This window comes from Misgurnus anguillicaudatus, unplaced genomic scaffold (assembly GCF_027580225.2).
Source record: "Misgurnus anguillicaudatus unplaced genomic scaffold, ASM2758022v2 HiC_scaffold_33, whole genome shotgun sequence".
Taxonomy (NCBI): domain Eukaryota; kingdom Metazoa; phylum Chordata; class Actinopteri; order Cypriniformes; family Cobitidae; genus Misgurnus; species Misgurnus anguillicaudatus.
In genome coordinates this window covers 9,762,203-9,779,950 of record NW_027395283.1, presented here as the reverse complement: position 1 = coordinate 9,779,950, position 17,748 = coordinate 9,762,203, and the positions used below count along the sequence as shown (strand labels likewise).

The following is a 17,748-nucleotide window of genomic DNA, read 5'->3' as shown; positions in this document are numbered from 1 at the left end:
CAGACTGCCTTAGCGATGTTAGTGACTGGATGGCACATAACTTTCTTAAAGTGTATGTTGCAGGTTAACCACCACTGTCGATTAATGGGTACATAAATCACTCAAGATATGTGTATAATTTTTAAAATGTCTCAAAAATGGTCTTAAAGACCACTTTTTTTAAGTTTTTGGTATTAACGGTTTTTTTAACGCAATTCTGCGATGACGTCACGTTGGGGAGAAGTGGAGACAGACTCAGCCAGAGCCATAGAGATAGATGAGACATTTATTGCTGTTTAATACTTACGTATATAATTTGGAAATCATATATACATCGTAGGAAATATATAATGTGTTATACTGCAAAGTTACCTTGCTAATTATTATTTATGATATATGTGGAGATAAATAAAACTTCGCAAATCTGCTGATTTGATCCATTCATGTCCTGACCACCAGGCTAGAGATTTTTAAACATCCTTAATCCACACTTACTAGTCTATCAAATAATATCTCAAATATATTGTTTTGTGAAATAAAAGGATGCTTTGTTATATTGTTTATGCGATTATAACGAATCACACGATCATTTTATATGCAGCAGCAGTCAGCAGCTGCAGCACACTCGGATCCGACCGCATACATACTGTAATAAACAGGCGTTCGGCGGCTTTTTACATCACGACAGGCTAAGCCATTTGAGGAGGAACCGCTCATTGATCACCGTATTTTTATAAATCCTGTACATGTTTGGACCTGCCGAACAGGTTGAGCACTTTAATATACTTTATTGAGCAGAGAGGCTGCCTGCACAGTTTGACCAGCGGGCTGCGGGAACCGGCCGCACATCACGCCGCCAGACGGTGTTGCTAATATAACTCGAAATGTTTAGCTATAATCAGATCGGCCCACCGGGAAATAATAAAACAGTTTCTGTAGAAACCTACTGGCTGTAAGAAAGTGAGTGCGTTTGGGTCGCTGGTCCCCGCGAACAGACGTGACGTGCTTCACTCACCTTCAAGGATTAGAGACATGCTGCCAAAACCGTTTGTGCTGAAGATCGCATAAAGTTACACCCATTTCAGGCAGGATCATGGACCCCCTCAAGCCAGCATGCACGAGTATGTTAATTGTTTGTTTACTTTCTACACGAAGATATGCTAACCTTAGTCTATCTGGCTGTCTGCCTATCTCTCTATACTAGCCTATCCATCTGTCTGTCTGTCTATCTATCTGTCTATCTATCTTATCTATCTATCTATCTATCTATCTATGTATCTATGTATGTATGTATGTATGTATGTATGTATGTATGTATGTATTTATCTATAATCTGCGCTATCAGAACTGTACTTTACTCGTCTTTCTATAGTCATTCTCAATGCTCTCAAGGCGGCTTTGGTCAATTCTCTCCCCAGCGTGACGTCATACAGTGCGTTGTGAGGGAAAGGAGAATCATTGCAAATTGCTGTACTTTTTCATACTTTTTCGGGTTTTGTGATACCCAACAACATAAAATACAATGGATAACAGTTTAAATGTTTATTATCAACAAGCAAATTGCACAAATTCGTTGAAAAATTTTACCTGCAAAACGCCCTTTAAGCTCAACTCCAATAGACCCTTTGCAAACACGTGACCTCGACCACTTGACGACGCCATGCTGGACGGCAAAATCACTGACGCACTAGGTTGATTAGTAATAGACGAGCGGGATTTTTGATTAGTTTTAAACTAGGGATGTCCCGATCAGGTTTTTTTGCCCTCGAGTCCGAGTCATTTGATTTTGAGTATCTGCCGATACAGAGTCCCGATCCGATACTTCTATAATACATAAAAAAAGAATAAATAAGAGCGAGAAAACAGAAACAGGATGTTCCTTATGTCATGCCGCACGCATTGCTGTTTCTGTGTGGAGTCAAAAGAGTCTAACTCTGTGCCAGCGCATAACTACATATGTGTTAAAAAATTATGAGAATATATATAGTATATGTACAGGGTTAAATTGGGATTTGTTTTGTGGGGAGGCTCTGTTGGTAGGGAGGGTTTGAGGGGTAACATGTTTAATCTTGATGACAGCAAAGCCACTGGTGTGTTTCAATGACATTTTGGACCTCTGATAGGATTTTATAAGTTTCAGTTTTAAAGCTGTGCCACATGTTGACCCAAACTTTAAAACCTGAACTTTAAATTATGCAAATCTATGAGACTGACACCCTATATGCATTTGTTGCACATGTCATTATGCACAATTGATCAAACTTTGAAGGAAGTTATAAGAATCAACCTCCATGACTAAATCTAACCATAAGATAGACTTCCCAAAAAGACCCAATTAACAAGAAAAACAACATACTGATTCAGCAATATGTCTTATAAAATAGCCATAGAGATTCCCTAAGCTGATCAGCAGTTAGTTATAAAATCACTATAGTTAGGTCGTAATTAATCTGTATAATCAAAATACATTATTTTATTAAAATATACAATCAGTTGTATCCAGTTATCTAGTTAACATATTGTAATGAGATGAGTGACATGGCTATACATACTTTAATACTTTGTCTCTAGACATCTATTAAGTTTTCTCGATGTGGGCACCATTCTTACCTCTCTCTCTATCTCTCATCTCTACAGTATCCTGCGCGAATGCGCTTTCTTGAGGTTCTGAGACGCGGAGCTGCGTCTGAGCACATGATGACAAAAACGATCAACGCGTCGTTTAAATGAGCGGTAAAAACCCGGTTTTGTCGTGGGTTCCTTGCACGCACGAGTGTGAAGCCTATGAATGAAAGCATGTCAATAGGCTTGTTCGACTTTATGCGGCGCCGCAACAATCGACAGCCGGGTGACATCAAACTACCGCGAGAGTGATCCGCGAAATCATATGGAGAAGTTTGCTTTTAAATCGCTCTCGCGGAACTTTGACGTCATCCGGCTGCCGGTTCTTGTGGCGCTGCATGAAGTCGAACAAGCCTATTCTCTTCTCATCAGTTCACATGCACCAGCGCAGCGCGTACACTGGCGCGGAGCAGAGCGAGACCTTAAGGGATTTTAAACCCTGCATATGTATCCGAGTCCTGATCGGGAGGTAACGTCCGATTCCGATCGAGTCTGAAACCACGTGATCGGGGCCGATTTCCGATCACGTGATCGGATCGGGACATCCCTATTTTAAACAGTTTAAATATATATTACACTAAAATACATGGCTTCTTATATTAAGGAAGTTGTTGTGCCGTTATCGGTCAAGGTAGGGCATTTGGTAGGTCCTCACAAAAAGCGCTATTTAGAGAAGTTAGAGATAGCGGGACTGGATACCGACCCTTACCTTCTTCCTCCTTCAATTTACACAGACCTCATTAAATCGCCGAGTCCACTATGTGGTAAATGGGATATCCCCATACGCTGGTACTGATCTTAAGGCTTTTAAAAGTCTGGATGCTTACCAGTTCTTTGTAGCAGGTTGGGTTACAGGTACCCGATGCTACGCTCGTATTATTGTATTATTACATGGCTTGGTTGAATTCTAATGTAGAATGCGGTTTGTTATTTATTTATAACAGACAGCTGCAAATTATAACATGGGCTACCGTTACCATGAATTTTTCCCCCTTACTTATAACATCTACACTTTAATATTTAAATATGTATTTAATACTGAATAAAGGCCGTGCCTATTTAATGGATGTCTGGACACATCCCAGCTCTGGGGAGTGCAGTCATTAATTATCGATCAGAAGTAACCACATATAATTGTACAATATTATAGACATCTTCTGTGATTATATTCGCAGTAGCCCATGTTAAGATTCTACCAGTTAAACAGCAACAGTATCTAAGATGTATTTACAAGTTGCATTTGTGGTGTCACTGCAGCATTAAACAATAACATTCATGTAAAAATAATGTATTTATGCCACTTTTCTGTAATGGTAGGTGCATCATAGCCAGTCTCTGTCTGAAACCCAACTCCAACAATGGGTATCTTTAAAGAAGGATGGGACAGTCTTGTGCGGCCACTGTACCTGTAAAGTGGGTCTGGGAGAGGTGTGCTCTCACGTTACAGCTTTGCTGTATGCCATAGACTCTGCTGTTAAACATCTGGAAGACAAAAGCTGCACTGATGGGCCCAGACAGTGGGGACTTCCTCCTTTGAAGGCAGGCAAGGCTTTGTATGAAGAGGGATCGGGAATTGATTTCTCAAATCCTGCCAAAAAGCGTTGTGGTGTAAACCACCAAAGCCAATCAGGTTATTCATCTGTGAAAAAAGTGGGTGTGTCTGCTGCAGCTATAGAACAATTCTACAAGGCTCTGGATAATGCAACTCCAAACCCTTCAGAGAAGAGTGGCATTCTTCGCATATTGCCGCGTTACTGTACACAGTTTGAACCAAAGCTTGCGTCTCTGAGTCTACCACAGCCCCTGACTGAGTTTTATTGTGCTCAGAACCGGAAGCTGTCTGCCTCGGACCTTGAGGCAAAATGTGATGCAGTATTCAACAATATGGAAGTTACACCAGAGCAGGTATAGACATCACTCTTAATTTCATATGACTAAAATGGACTTGAAGGTGTCATGTCATTAATTTCATCTTCTATAATTTACAATGTTGTAGGCAGTAAAAGTTGAGTAAGAGACACGACAACAGGGAAAGTCAAGGCTATGGTTTGACATGAGAGCTGGTAGGGTGACAGCATCTAGGTTCAAGTCAGCTGCAAGGACAGACCCTACAAATCCTTCAAAATCCCTAATTAGGCAGATCTATTACCCTGACCTATGCAGGTTTTCGACAGTTCGACATGTTTGACAATGACACAAAAAACATAGTTACTATTTTTAATTTCGCCATATTGTAAGTAAATAAATTAGATGTGCTTTGAACTGTTATGTTTCAACTATGGAATTGTATGCAATACATGTTGTGTTGTAATGTAGAGGGCCCCTGCTTAAAAAAACATCACAGAAACAAACACAAGACAAAGAAATACATTTATCATTAGAATATTTTAATATGTACTACAGTCAGTATTACAAATTATCAACACGATGACAGAGCATATCCCTCAATCCCTTTGAGTGCCTATTTTTAATCCTAGGTGTATGATGTAGGTCATTTGCCTATTTATTCCTAATGATCATTTTAAATGGTTCCTGTTATACTAGTGCTTCCCAATAAATTAGATAATCATTGAAAAGTTAATTTATTCCAGGAATTCAACTCAAATGCTAAAGTAATATATTATATAGACTCATTGCATGCAAAGTGAGATATTTCAAACGTTTTTTTTATTATTATTGTAATTATAATTTGATTATGACTTACAGCTTGTGAAAAACCACAAAATCTCAAAAAATTTGAATATTACATGAAATTACACAGTAATGATGACACAGTAATCTCATGGTCATTGAACCGGGTTTTGGTTAGGCCATTTTGGCAGTGTGGGCAGGTGCAAGTCCTGCTGGAAAATGAAGTCAGCATCTTCATAAAGCTTGTCTGCTGAAGGAAGCATGTAGTGCTCCTAGATGTTCACTCAGGACATTTAGAGCTCTTCACGCTTCCTTCAGCAGACAAGCTTATGAAGATGCTGACTGGTGAGAACCTGGTTTAATGACCATGGGATTACTGATTTTGATTTTGTGGTTTTTCACAAGCTGTAATTAAATTATTATTACAATGATAACAAATAAATGCTTGAAATATTTCACTTTGGATTCAATGAGTCTATATCAGTAATTCTCAAAGTGTGGTCCGCCAAACCCCCCCAGTGGTCCGCCAAAAGATGACCTAAACTAGGCAAGTGTTTATATACCAGGGGTTCTCAAAGTCCGGACTGCGGTCCGGACCCGACGGAACTTGATCCGGACCCGCGTCCACTTCATATTACAAGTGCATTCATTTCTATGTGATTGCTAAATGTGTGCATTTGCTACTTTACAAATGCATATTAAACTTGTAAACCATTCGTTTCGTTTTTTTCTTTTTAGATTTAAGAGTATTCCTGGTCCGAAAATAAAACGAGTTATTTAAAAATTTCCTGTGTGACGCTGTAGACATCACACCCAGATATTATGCACAGCTACTTCATGCACTACGGCTTTTGATCAGTAAGTCCATATCAATCTGAAATCACTGTTGGTTTGAGTCGTTTAAAACATGCATTTGAAAAAGCAACACTCGTCAAACATAATCTTTATACATTTTTTTTATTATCATGAAAATACCTGAAAAGGTTTGAAGAACAGCAATATAAATATATCCTTAAGACATTTCCTGGAGCTGCGTGTGTCTGGTTCTTCGTCTGCAGCACATATTAAGTTTCTGCCCGAGAGCGCCCCCTGGCTTATGGATGTAGCGTCATTTCACCGTAATTCATTGAGACATTGAGAAGCATAGTAAGCATTATTTCTTGTGTTTATGTTTCAAAAATTATTTTTAGTTTAAATGCAAAATACACTTATGTTTTTCCCAAACTATTTGTGTTGATTTGTTATATAAACAAATGATTTACATAAAGTTTTTCCGGACCTATGTAAATGATGAGAATTCAGATTTGGACCTTTGAATGTAAACTTTGAGATACCCTGGTTTATACAATTGTCACTTATTTAAGTAGATTTTTAATTCACTTGCGAAACTGTGATATCAGTTCTTGCCTTTCTGTTTTAATAACATAAAAATGGATCGGTTGGCTAAACCAAAGAGGAGTCAAAATAAAAGATCAAGCATCAACTGAAAGCAGCTAAAATCCACAGATCCACAGATCTATTAGTTTTGTAATGTACTAGTTTTTGTTTATGTGTAAAATCCCTGTAATTTCAGTGATTTTGGACATTAAGGGGAAAATTTTTTTCCAGTATGTTATTGTTACCATAGTTACAACCATAGACTTTATATACCCACCACCTCAGTTTTAGTATGTTTAATTGCATTTTTTTTCACATGTGCAGTTTTTGTTGTTCATATTAAGCTGCAACTCATTTCACATTTACTTTTTCAAATGAAATAAAATTCATATAATAATTTCTGAACATAGCATTGCATTTGTTTTAAAAAAAATAGTTTTTGACTTGAAACAGTTGCATATTAAACTTAAACTTAGCTTATCCTTCCTATTTTTTTTGTTTTTTGGGGGAGTGTTAGAGTGAGATTCTGTTAGGTGGTCCTCAGAAAAAAATTGGAATATAAAGTGGTCCTTGGGCTGAAAAAGTTTGAGAAACACTGGTCTATATAATATAGTACTTTCAGATTTTAAGTTGAATTCCTGAAATAAATGAACTTTTCAAGGATATTTTAATTTATTGGGAAGCACTAGTAATTTCATTTACACATTTTTAAACTACTCTGTGATAGAATATTATGTGCATTAAGATTAGGTCAATTTTGGGTACTGACATATATAGTACTTGTAGTTCTTAGGCAAAGGGGAGAACAATAAAAAGGGCACTCATAGAGCTACGATGACTTAACATAATTTTTTCTAATTTTCAGATGGGGATGTGAACATGAACAAAAAGCCAGAGAGACGTATGTGGCTTACGCTGCACAACAGCATCAGGACCTAAGTGTTCGTGATGCTGGTCTCCACATTGATGCTTCTCGTCCCTACCTTGGAATTGATGCTTCTCGTCCCTACCTTGGAGCATCTCCAGATGCAATGTCCTGCTCCTGCTGTGGCGACGGAATTTTGGAAATCAAGTGCCCACACTGTGCCAAAGACACCGTGCCACAGTGCCACTGACAAGAAACATTTCTGCATTGAGAACGCAGATGGTACATATGCACTTAACAGAGATAATCGATACCACTACCAGGTGCAAGCTCAGTTGTTTGTGAAAAAGCGGAAGTTTTATGACTTCATGGTGTGGTCTCCAGAGAATTTTTTTGTACAGAGAATTTTCCCTGATGCTGATTTTTTTAATGAAGCAGTGCAGAATGTTGAGGCCTTCTATAGGTCAGCAATTTTACCCGAGTTATTGGCCAAGACATATACATGCCCAGATAGACTGCTGTCAGCAAGGGTGTAACTATGGTTTGAGAAGGGGGTGGGGGGAGCAGAAAAAAATAACATGAAGGCCAGTATCACTGATATGACTGATATATGGCTACTGATGTCTCAAATGTAAGATTAAAAATATAGGAATTGAATACTTGGTTACAACTTGTCAAAACCTCCTGTGCTGATAGTGATCAAAGACTTTACAGTTGGGATTAAAGGTGGTCTTCTGATTGGTCAGTTTGAATGTATTATGTTGGGTTTGGTCAAGTACAGTTGGGGGTTAAAGGTGATCTTCTGATTGGTCAATTTGAATGTATCAAGTTAGGCACATGGTCAAGAGATAGAGGATAAAGGTCAAGGTTTTTATGAGCTCTGGGCTTTTGCATTTTGGCTTTTGCATTGGCCTTTTCCCTTTACTTTCTTCTTCACTGGGGTTCAGGCCATAAGGCCTAGGTTCCAGTTCTCTTTCTTCTAAACTTTCTTTCTTTCTCTGTTCTCTATCTTATCAGGTAATATCTCACATACATTGGAAACAGTCAATTGTTTGTATTATTTACCATTTTATGCATTTATAGTGTGACCATTTCAACTGTAACTTTAAGTCAGTACTGTAATTAAACCTTTTCATTTACAAATCTGTTGTTTAGTTTTGATTTAAGGTTAATACTTAAACGCTCCATATTGCAATACAATATATTCATACTCTAGCAACGCTCTCAGACCTATTGTGTCCGAAACCGGGGAACGATTGCAGTTTTGTTCTCCTTCCGAAACCTGAGATCCCTTACAATTTGGTGGCCCGTACGGGGATCCCTTGCGGTGAGTTTTCTGAGTTTTACTTTGATTGATCAACTGAATAAGGACTTTATCACGGTTAATCCTGTGAATGTGTTAAAGGCCTTCTGACCACACAGTGGGTAAGTCTGTTTTCATTGTTTCATGGCATGGTTAGTTAAATCTCCATTTGCATGAATTGTATGAAACAGAAATTAGAAGGACCTTAAATAGTCCTAACATTGTTGTACAGTTAGAGATTATTTCAGATTATCTCCTCGGGGATGGAAGGGAATAACTTCAGTAATGATATATTGTTTGATTTATGGAGCGAGAAAGTTGAACCTACACTTTCTAAATTATATAGAAAGGGTCTGGATTACTACGCTACCACTAATGATATTCTCACATGGTGGCACATGGTTGGTAGTGAACAAAGAAAATCCAAACATGCTGAAATCATTGAGGCTTTGAATTACATGAAGTGCTTGGAGCTACGTAAAATGGCTGGACAGGTTAAGTCTATCCTGAATTATACGTGTGTTGAATTGAATACCAAAAATGCTGAATTACAAAAGTCAGAGGCAAAGATCCAAAATCTTCAAACTCAGATAGATCAACTATCATCTGAGCAGTTAGCCCTGGCTAAACAGTGTGCGAAGTATAAAGACATTATTGCAGATGTAAGGGCTAAACTAATTGTGCGAGACACTAAGTCTCCCCAAATGCTTAACAGCTATGGGACTAAAAATGATGCTACTTGTACTAAAGAGAATGTATTTTCCAGAACCCAGAAAAGTGTTCCTATTTCAGTGATTGGGGTGATGCATCAACATGCTGGAACAGAACCGCATGGTGTGAATGAAGCATTAGAGAGTCAAAGACCTCCTGAAGCTCCAGTAGAACCAAGCTACAGACCTGGTGGCAAAATGAACAGGCTTTGTAGTTCCTGTCATAAAATAGGCCATACAGAGGAGAAATGCTGGTCACTGGGCAGGGGCAGACCTCCACCTTATTATTTGAAATGAAGGAAATCACTAAGGGCAGATGTAAGCAATCTGGTTTTGCAGGTAAAACTCTTGCTGAGTTGACTGTGTAGCGGAGCGGTGCGTTTCTCGACACAATGTAAACACTCCACTGCGGCCGGCCTAGACCCGAAAGGGTAATAGAGCGGTCGAGTGGGCAGCGAATACGTCTATCTCAAAAGGTTAAAGATGTAAATAACCAGACCCCGAAGGGCCAAATTGCGACTATGCCACCCCTGACTGTCAGGGGAACAATCCAAAGGACACAGGTTCGTTACCAGGGGAGCAAGGAACGAAGGCACCAGAATAATAACAAAATATACTTTTATTTATATTTAAAATCTTAAGCACAACACATAATAAAAGGTCACTCTTAGAATAACACACAACATTTAAACACCTACTGGAAATGGGTCAATACTTAAATGGAACAGGAGATAACCCCTCGCTGCACACATAATTTGTAAACCCAATTTTATGCACACGGCACACAGGTGAAAATCATCAAGTAAGCACAGCACACAGTGTCAGAAACCCACACAAAGAAAAGAATAAGAAGTTACCTCCCTCCAAAATGGATGACCCACCCCACACAAATAACCCGAAACAAAAAAACAATAACACTGAAGACACTCAACCTTTAAAGGAAATTACACTCTTAAATGACAAACATCAAATAAATAAAAACAAAATAACAACACACTTGAATCAAAAGAAGTCCCGTTACCACGGGGATGAACCCAACGCTCAAAGCGGAAGTACAGGTATTTGTGTTCTCGTAAAGAGACAATACACTCACTACTGCTCATGGACACAATACCTCATTAATAAGGGTCTTACGAGGCCAACACTCTGCCTCCGTACACTCGTAGCAGAGTTAGTTTGTAGCAAAAATAACTACGCAGAAGTGCGTTTACATAGTTGCTCAGCCCACCATCATATACGGATATACAATGGTGGCTCACAATAGACAAGGGCTATACGAGAGGTACGGTTCAGATCGTAGGTAAACTCAGAATGATGGCTATGCAAAAAGGTAAGGTTCAAGCAGTAGTTAGAATGACCTAATACTGGTCATAACAGTAACAATCACCAGCGGTAAGGGAATAAATCAAAAATAAAAGAAAATAAATCAGAAACATAGACATAAAGCAAACACAACATTACATCATAAACATAAAACCCATTAATACGAGGCTCAGTATAAAACACAAAATCAAGAAGACTTCAAGTAAGTTAGACAGCATTACCCTGGCCAATACAAACACCGTACAATACCTCGAGCCGAAGTCACGGTGGTCCAAAGGGCTTTCTCCTAAGGCGGGTAACGGTAACTTTGTCCGTAAAGGAACGACACGTAAAGTCTTCATTAATAAAAACACACACTGACAGGAGTTGTAGAAGCTAACCTGCCGTAGGCAAAGCGACAATTAAATCGCACTTGGCAACACGGTAAACAACTTGCCGTCGACAACCGAACTGGCAAGTGGTGGTGAGCAAAACACTCGTAAAATTTCCCCACAGGTTAGCCAAATGGTCCTATTGTCGAACAGAGTAACATGAGCAAGAATAATTAAGAATAATTAAGAAACTGGCGCATAACGCGACCAAAACAATACGTACCGAAAGCTTGCGGGAATGACCCCTAACAAGAACGTCCTCGCAGTGGCTCGTTCAGTTCAAACGAACGCCAAACCACACTGAAATGGTGCAGCACGTAAATTTCAGTACACCAGCTCATATAAAACAACAAATGAAACGCACATACCTGAGGTAGCCAACAGCCCATGCCAACGACCAGTTAGCCAAATGGTCCTATTGTAGAACAGAGTAACATGAGCAAGCGCATCCATAAAGTTACCCAAAAAGATCAACACACCATGCAAACGCACATACCTTGGCAGAAACAATGAATCGGGTCCCACGAGAGGGTGGAGCCAAAGGTGACGCATCACCAGGTAGCCCCAAAACTTGCCTTTTATATAATTCTCATCACATCACGTCAGGGACGTGCACAGGAATTTTTAGGGGCAGTTGCTCTGTCCTAAAAAAAGGGCACCCCCCTGAAAAAAACTTATGTTTGGTGATTTTAATAAAGACCCTGTTATTCTCAGTCCTTCATATAGGCCGTGTTTGCCTAATGCCTACCAAAAAAAATAGTAGCCTAGGCTGCTTGTCTGCAAGCTATGATTGCTAGCTGCTATCTGTCTAATTATTTAGGCTAACATGGCAAACTCAGCCTGGATTTATGAAGATTTTAACAGAGGTGGAAAGAGTAGCCAATAACTTTACTTAAGTAAAAGTAGAAGTGAGTAAAGAAATAATTACTCAAGTAGAAGTAAAAAATATGCAATGAAAATAATACTCAAGTAGCGAGTACCTAGTTACTCATGAAAAAATAAATCTAGGTATACATACATGCACGCGCACACACACCCACAATACAGTGCCCTCCATAAGTATCAGAACAGTAAAGACAACATTTTTCTTTTTGCTGTGGAGACCAGATATTGGTAAGATAAATATCAGTATGTCAGAAGTTTAGAATGTCACATTTTATTAATCTTTGTTTATATTTCAACACATACATGCTTTAACAACAAAGAACAACAGCATTAAATGCTGACTTATGTGTTGTACCCAAATGCACACAAGTGAATCAAACTGATCCTACACATTTTATGCTTTTCATGTGTAAACAATCAGGACACAGCTCAGTGCCCATAAAAAATAATGTGACAGATTCTGTACTTTTGTATCATGTTCATCTTTTAATGTTTAGACATTTCTTGACTCCACAGCAAACAGAAGAATACTTATGAAGGGCACTTATACATTATGTGTAAAACTGCAACATACACAAACAGTACAGAAAAAAGAATACAAACACAAAATAGACAAGCATTACAAATTAACTCTAGTCTCAATGTTGATTATTTCAGCTTATAGCTGAAATATCAGACTGTAAACTGATAAGAGTTTTGCATTCACTATATATAAAGTTAGAATCTCCTAAGATGGTCTGAGGACATTGACAGTTTACACTTACATGATACAAACTGATTTTAGACAAAACTCATGTTTTCTTATGTTGTCATGTCACGTGTGTTTTGTGAGAATCACTGATGTACAGTATACATCGAATCAGACGTCAATCATCGATGGATTTTCTGGAGGCTGCGCGCGTTTAACTGTGTTTGACGACGAACAGGTCACGCGTATATAATGGCGGGTACATGTGTGAAGTTCTGCTTTTAGTTAAAAGACTGGTAAATTCATATCCACGTCACCCAAAACTGTTTATATTCTGCGTGTTTCTACATAGGCTACGAGTAAAACAGCATCAGACGATTCCGTGTTTGCAGCGATCTGAACAATTCATTCAAACTGATTCGCGAACCATTTCAAAGTTTGGCCCATTTGCTTTGTAAAGAATCGATTCAAAAGACTCATTTATTTGCAACACTTTGTAAGGAATCGACTCAAACGAGTCATTAATTCGCGAATGCCTCAGAAACACGAGACAGCAATTTAATAATAAAATATAAATTTCGTAATTAATAGGGCTGTCAAAATTGACACGTTAATAACGCGTTAACGCAAATTCATTTTAACGCCGCTAATTTTATTAACGGCGATTAACGCAACGCGCAATTTCTGTTTGACCCTTGGTACAGCCCATAGTTGAATGAACAGAGACGCAGACAAATATGACCCTGTTTAAATGAGTCAAAGGTTTTCATAAAAATAAGAACACTAAGCAAATCGTCTAGCAAATCCAATGCTCTTAATGGTCGTTGGACATCTGAAATGATCTTTATTTATACGTCTGAGAGGTGTAACGTTACCGTCCTCCTAATGTTTAATCTACAAAGATGCGTCTCAATTCATTTTGGTTTCGCTTTTATTCATGACTTAGAAAATAGACTGCAGGACTTGCTTGATGTTAAAAGAGTCATTAAGAGAGTTAAAGTTCGGTACCTGATTAATGTTAAAGAGTTATTAAGAGCGACAAGACTCAAAAGCGATCTCCTCACGCTGACTGACTGACATCTGAAGCGCGTGCACACAGACGCGCGAGTGCGCGACCCGGATATATAGACATCTACACAAACTTACAGTTTTTAAAAGATCTGTTTTGATAAGAGTTCAGGCAGGTAGGATCTATAATCTGTTATGTCTTAAGTAAATGTTTGGTTAACTGTTGGGTAAAAATATCTGATGTGTAACATTATATTAGATTACTTGGATTTTAAGCAGTCTGTCTTAATGTCAATCAAACAAAAGAAAAAAGTTTAACATATATTGATGATGTGTTTGCTTTGTGTGTGCTAAATCTATTAGTTTTACCAGTGATTTTAAGGTATTGATGTAGTAATTTAATGTATGGATGTGGTAATTTTTGTGGTAATTTAACTTTGCTGACTCTTTCAACTTCAAACAGGTATAGTTCTGTCATATTTTGTTATATTTCAACAAATCATGCATTGTTCTATGTTTTAATAGAGAATGTCAAAGTATGAACAACTATTTTTTGAAAATTTGCTAATTCCAACTCAACTTGCCAGCACAGGTCACAAATGATGCAGCAGCAAACAAAAAATGGAGAAAGAAAATTCTTCTGAAAGGAAAATTCATATACAAAACAATGGCTTAACTCTTTCCCCGCCATTGACGAGATATCTCGTCAATCTGCAATACCGCTATTATCCACCAGGTGGCGCTCTTCCGCAACTTATAAAAACCGGAAGTATTGCCCCTATGGCAAACAGCTGTATGTCCGTGTATGTTTTAAAGATCGCTCTGCATCTGATCTCTATCAAAAGTCCTTCACAAAAATGGAATTATCTCAGCTTTTTGCTCAAAATTGGCTGTTTTTGATGAAACCTACACATATTTGAGAGGTGATAAAAACAGAACACATGAAGGTAGGATGAAACAGATTTTTTTGTTTGAAAGCAGAGGGTCTGTTCTTTTATTTTGTATATTATATGTTTATATATTTAAAAAGGAGCATTTTCTGGAAGGCATTAAACTTTTGTGAAAATCATGAAAAATGCTGGCGGTGGTCTGTTAAAAATGTAAACAGGCTGTTGTTAACATAATTTGCATAAAGCATCTATATATGTATATATGATTAGAGTATTAAAAACCTGAAAAGTGTTAAATTAGGGTAAATTAAGAACAGATTAAATCATGCGATTAATCTAGATTAATTTTTTTAATCTATTGACAGCCCTAGTAATTAATTAAAATACAGTAACGAAGGAACGCTGCACAATGTAAACGAAGTAAAAGTAAAAAAATTTCCACCTCGGAAGGGCAACTTGAGTCGAGAAGGGCATATGGGCAGTTGCCCGGGCAACCTGAGCAACCCCCCCGTGCACGTCCCTGCATCACGTGACCTAAACCAATGCCCTCTCCTGGCTCTGCTACAACTGCATTGTTTATGCAAGGACTCCAGCTGTTAACCTCACTTGCTAGTGGCTAAGCAGCCAGTTAGCATGTGTTTAACATTCTCATAGATTATCTTGTTTGCATTTCCTGATTTGTAATTGTTCGTAATGCATTGTTGTTTCTATAGAACACAAATTCTAGTTGTTTGTTGTACTATATGTACACATAGGCTAATGAAGTTAATTTCTTATAACACTTGACTGTTTCCACTGTAAGTGTTTGACAAAACATTTAAGTGAGAGGTTGTTGAAGCTACATGTATTCTAGACCAGGGGCCCGTTTCAGAAAGGTGGTTAAGTGAAAACTCTGAGTTTGTTAACCCTGAAATAAGGGAAACTCTGAGTTTTCCGTTTCAAAAAGGGAGGTAGGTTAAACCTGAGATGGCGGGGTAAGTCAAGCCTGTTTCAGAAGGAGAGGTAACTTATACTCAGAGTATGTTTCCGGAGTAACATACTCTCTGAACCTAACCTGGTCGGGAGCAGGTTTTATCCTGTAAACTCTGAGTTTCTTGTGGTCTCCACCCCTTTTTTTAAAGGAGTAGCGGTGTTTAACTTTGTTAGTTGCTTTAGTACATTCAATCATTGCGCACATTTTAATTATGTACACTGTAAAATATTTTTAGCTGTCTTTAAGTTATAATTAAATTGCCAGTGAAACCATTTTAACTTACGACTTTATATTTTTATATATTACACTAAACTTTCAACTAAAAAATTAAAACAGTAAATTGAAATAACTTGTAAATCTAATATGATATACTTAGGTGCATAGATCAGCTTAGTGACTAAAATGTCATGTACTTTTATAGAGGATCCTGTAGATGATGATGTTGCATTCATTTGTAGAAAGTTAGATTTATGTTGCGAGTGGATTTTAAGACCCCGAGTGATTTTTTTGTCATATGCACTTACATTTATGTGAGCGAAATTATTATTTTTTGCAGTCATTTTAGATATATAAATATCCTTATATGACTAATATCACTCTTTGTGGTGCTCTTACATCTATACAGTTGCCTTGACATTTCTTACGCATCTACTCGTCATTACCGCTGGTATAGTGGGTAGTACTGTGTGCAGTTGTTAGGGAAGACGTACTGTCGGCGATCGGAGTTCGAGTCCCCGCTGGGTGAATTTTTGTTTTATTCATGACAAACATTTGTAAAGTTCGTAGCCTTATATGACAAAGTATTATGCTTAATTTTATTTTAGCTGAGCTGCTGTCATCTTTTTGTCCATGGGATTGCATGTGCATGTAAATGAATATAATAACGTACAGTCCTCAGTTTATTTACTTCGGATATTTTAACTGTGATGAAAAATTAAAGGTACGCATTTACTAGAGTAGCAATTTACAAACACAACTCTTTTCTTTAAAATATATGCTCGTAGTTGCTGTACACTTGCATTAACACTTTCAGTTTTAGTAGTAAAAATGATTAAGACCTCTTTGTCACGTGCTGTTGCCATGGTAAATCGTAATATCTGAGCTCCATTGATGATGGCTTTTCATTGTGGCTGTGTACACGCTTAACTCAGAGTCAACCTACTCAGAGTCGATTGAACTAACTCAGATCAGCTTTTCTGTAACCGAAAACTCAGAGTTTACTATCTCAGAGTAAATCAACTCAGAGTTCAAGTTTAAACTCAGAGTTGGTTGAACCTCCTTATCAGTGTTGTATAAAGTACTAGAAAGCAGTACTTGAGTAAAAGTACAAGTATTGTACTAGAAAAAGACTTTGGTAGAAGTGAAAGTTGTCTTTTAAAATATTACTTAAGTAAAAGTCTTAAAGTATCTGATATATACTGTACTTAAGTATCAAAAGTAATTTTCTGATATTTAATGTACTTAAGTATTTGAAGTAAAAGTAAAAAGTTTTTTTTTTTAAAGCAAGCGGTTAGAACTTTGATTGTGAACTTTATTGTGGCTTTCTTATGGTAAAGCATATTCAGGGTTCCCATTATCTTCTTAATCTCAATCATCAAAAAAAATCTGTCTTTTCCAGCACTTTCAGGCACAATTCTCTTAAGTTCAAAGAGCAAACAGCATATTTTTAGAGCTGACATCAAATAAAAAGGCAGAAATTTCACTTTTGTATGAACTACAGGTAAAAATGAAAAATACATTATAACTTATTTCTTTCAAAACATGAGCATATTTTTGAAAAAAGTGGAGTATCCCTTTAAGTTAGCTGCTCTACTAAGAAAAAAATGCCAACTCGTCGTGTGGCAATGAAAGCACTGTGACTTTGATACAATGCAAGCGTACATTCACAATGTATAACATTAGCACAACATTATCATATAACCACTGAGTTTTAAGTTAATTAACATAAAAGGAAATCTCAAGTTTGACAAAACGTATGATGCTTTTAAAGACGTGAATACAGTGCTTAACACTTTCTTTCTAACCTGCCACTGATTAACATGTTTTTAACAAATATTTCTCAATCTAACATTAGCCTACCGGAGGGAATATTTGGCCGGCAGTTATGCTATAATGTTACCATA

At 37.6% G+C, this 17,748-nt stretch overlaps 1 protein-coding gene across 7 annotated transcripts in view; it reads left to right on the top strand.

The window, feature by feature from the left end:
• Positions 1–17,748, top strand: part of LOC129449217 (N-lysine methyltransferase KMT5A-A-like) — a 96,235-nt gene that overhangs the window by 61,528 nt on the left and 16,959 nt on the right. For 3 of the 7 annotated variants that reach the window (XM_073865766.1, XM_073865769.1, XM_073865771.1), the window contains 2 exons: positions 3,919–4,506; positions 7,475–7,606. The exons of 1 other annotated variant lie outside the window; for it this stretch is intronic. In XM_073865766.1, the coding sequence (XP_073721867.1) occupies positions 3,919–4,506; positions 7,475–7,486 (600 nt within the window). In that variant the 3' untranslated portion in view covers positions 7,487–7,606. Of the gene's footprint in view, positions 1–3,918; positions 4,507–4,597; positions 5,198–7,474; positions 7,607–17,748 lie in introns of those variants that run through there. 3 more of the 7 variants (XM_073865763.1, XM_073865764.1, XM_073865765.1) reach the window with 1 other exon arrangement.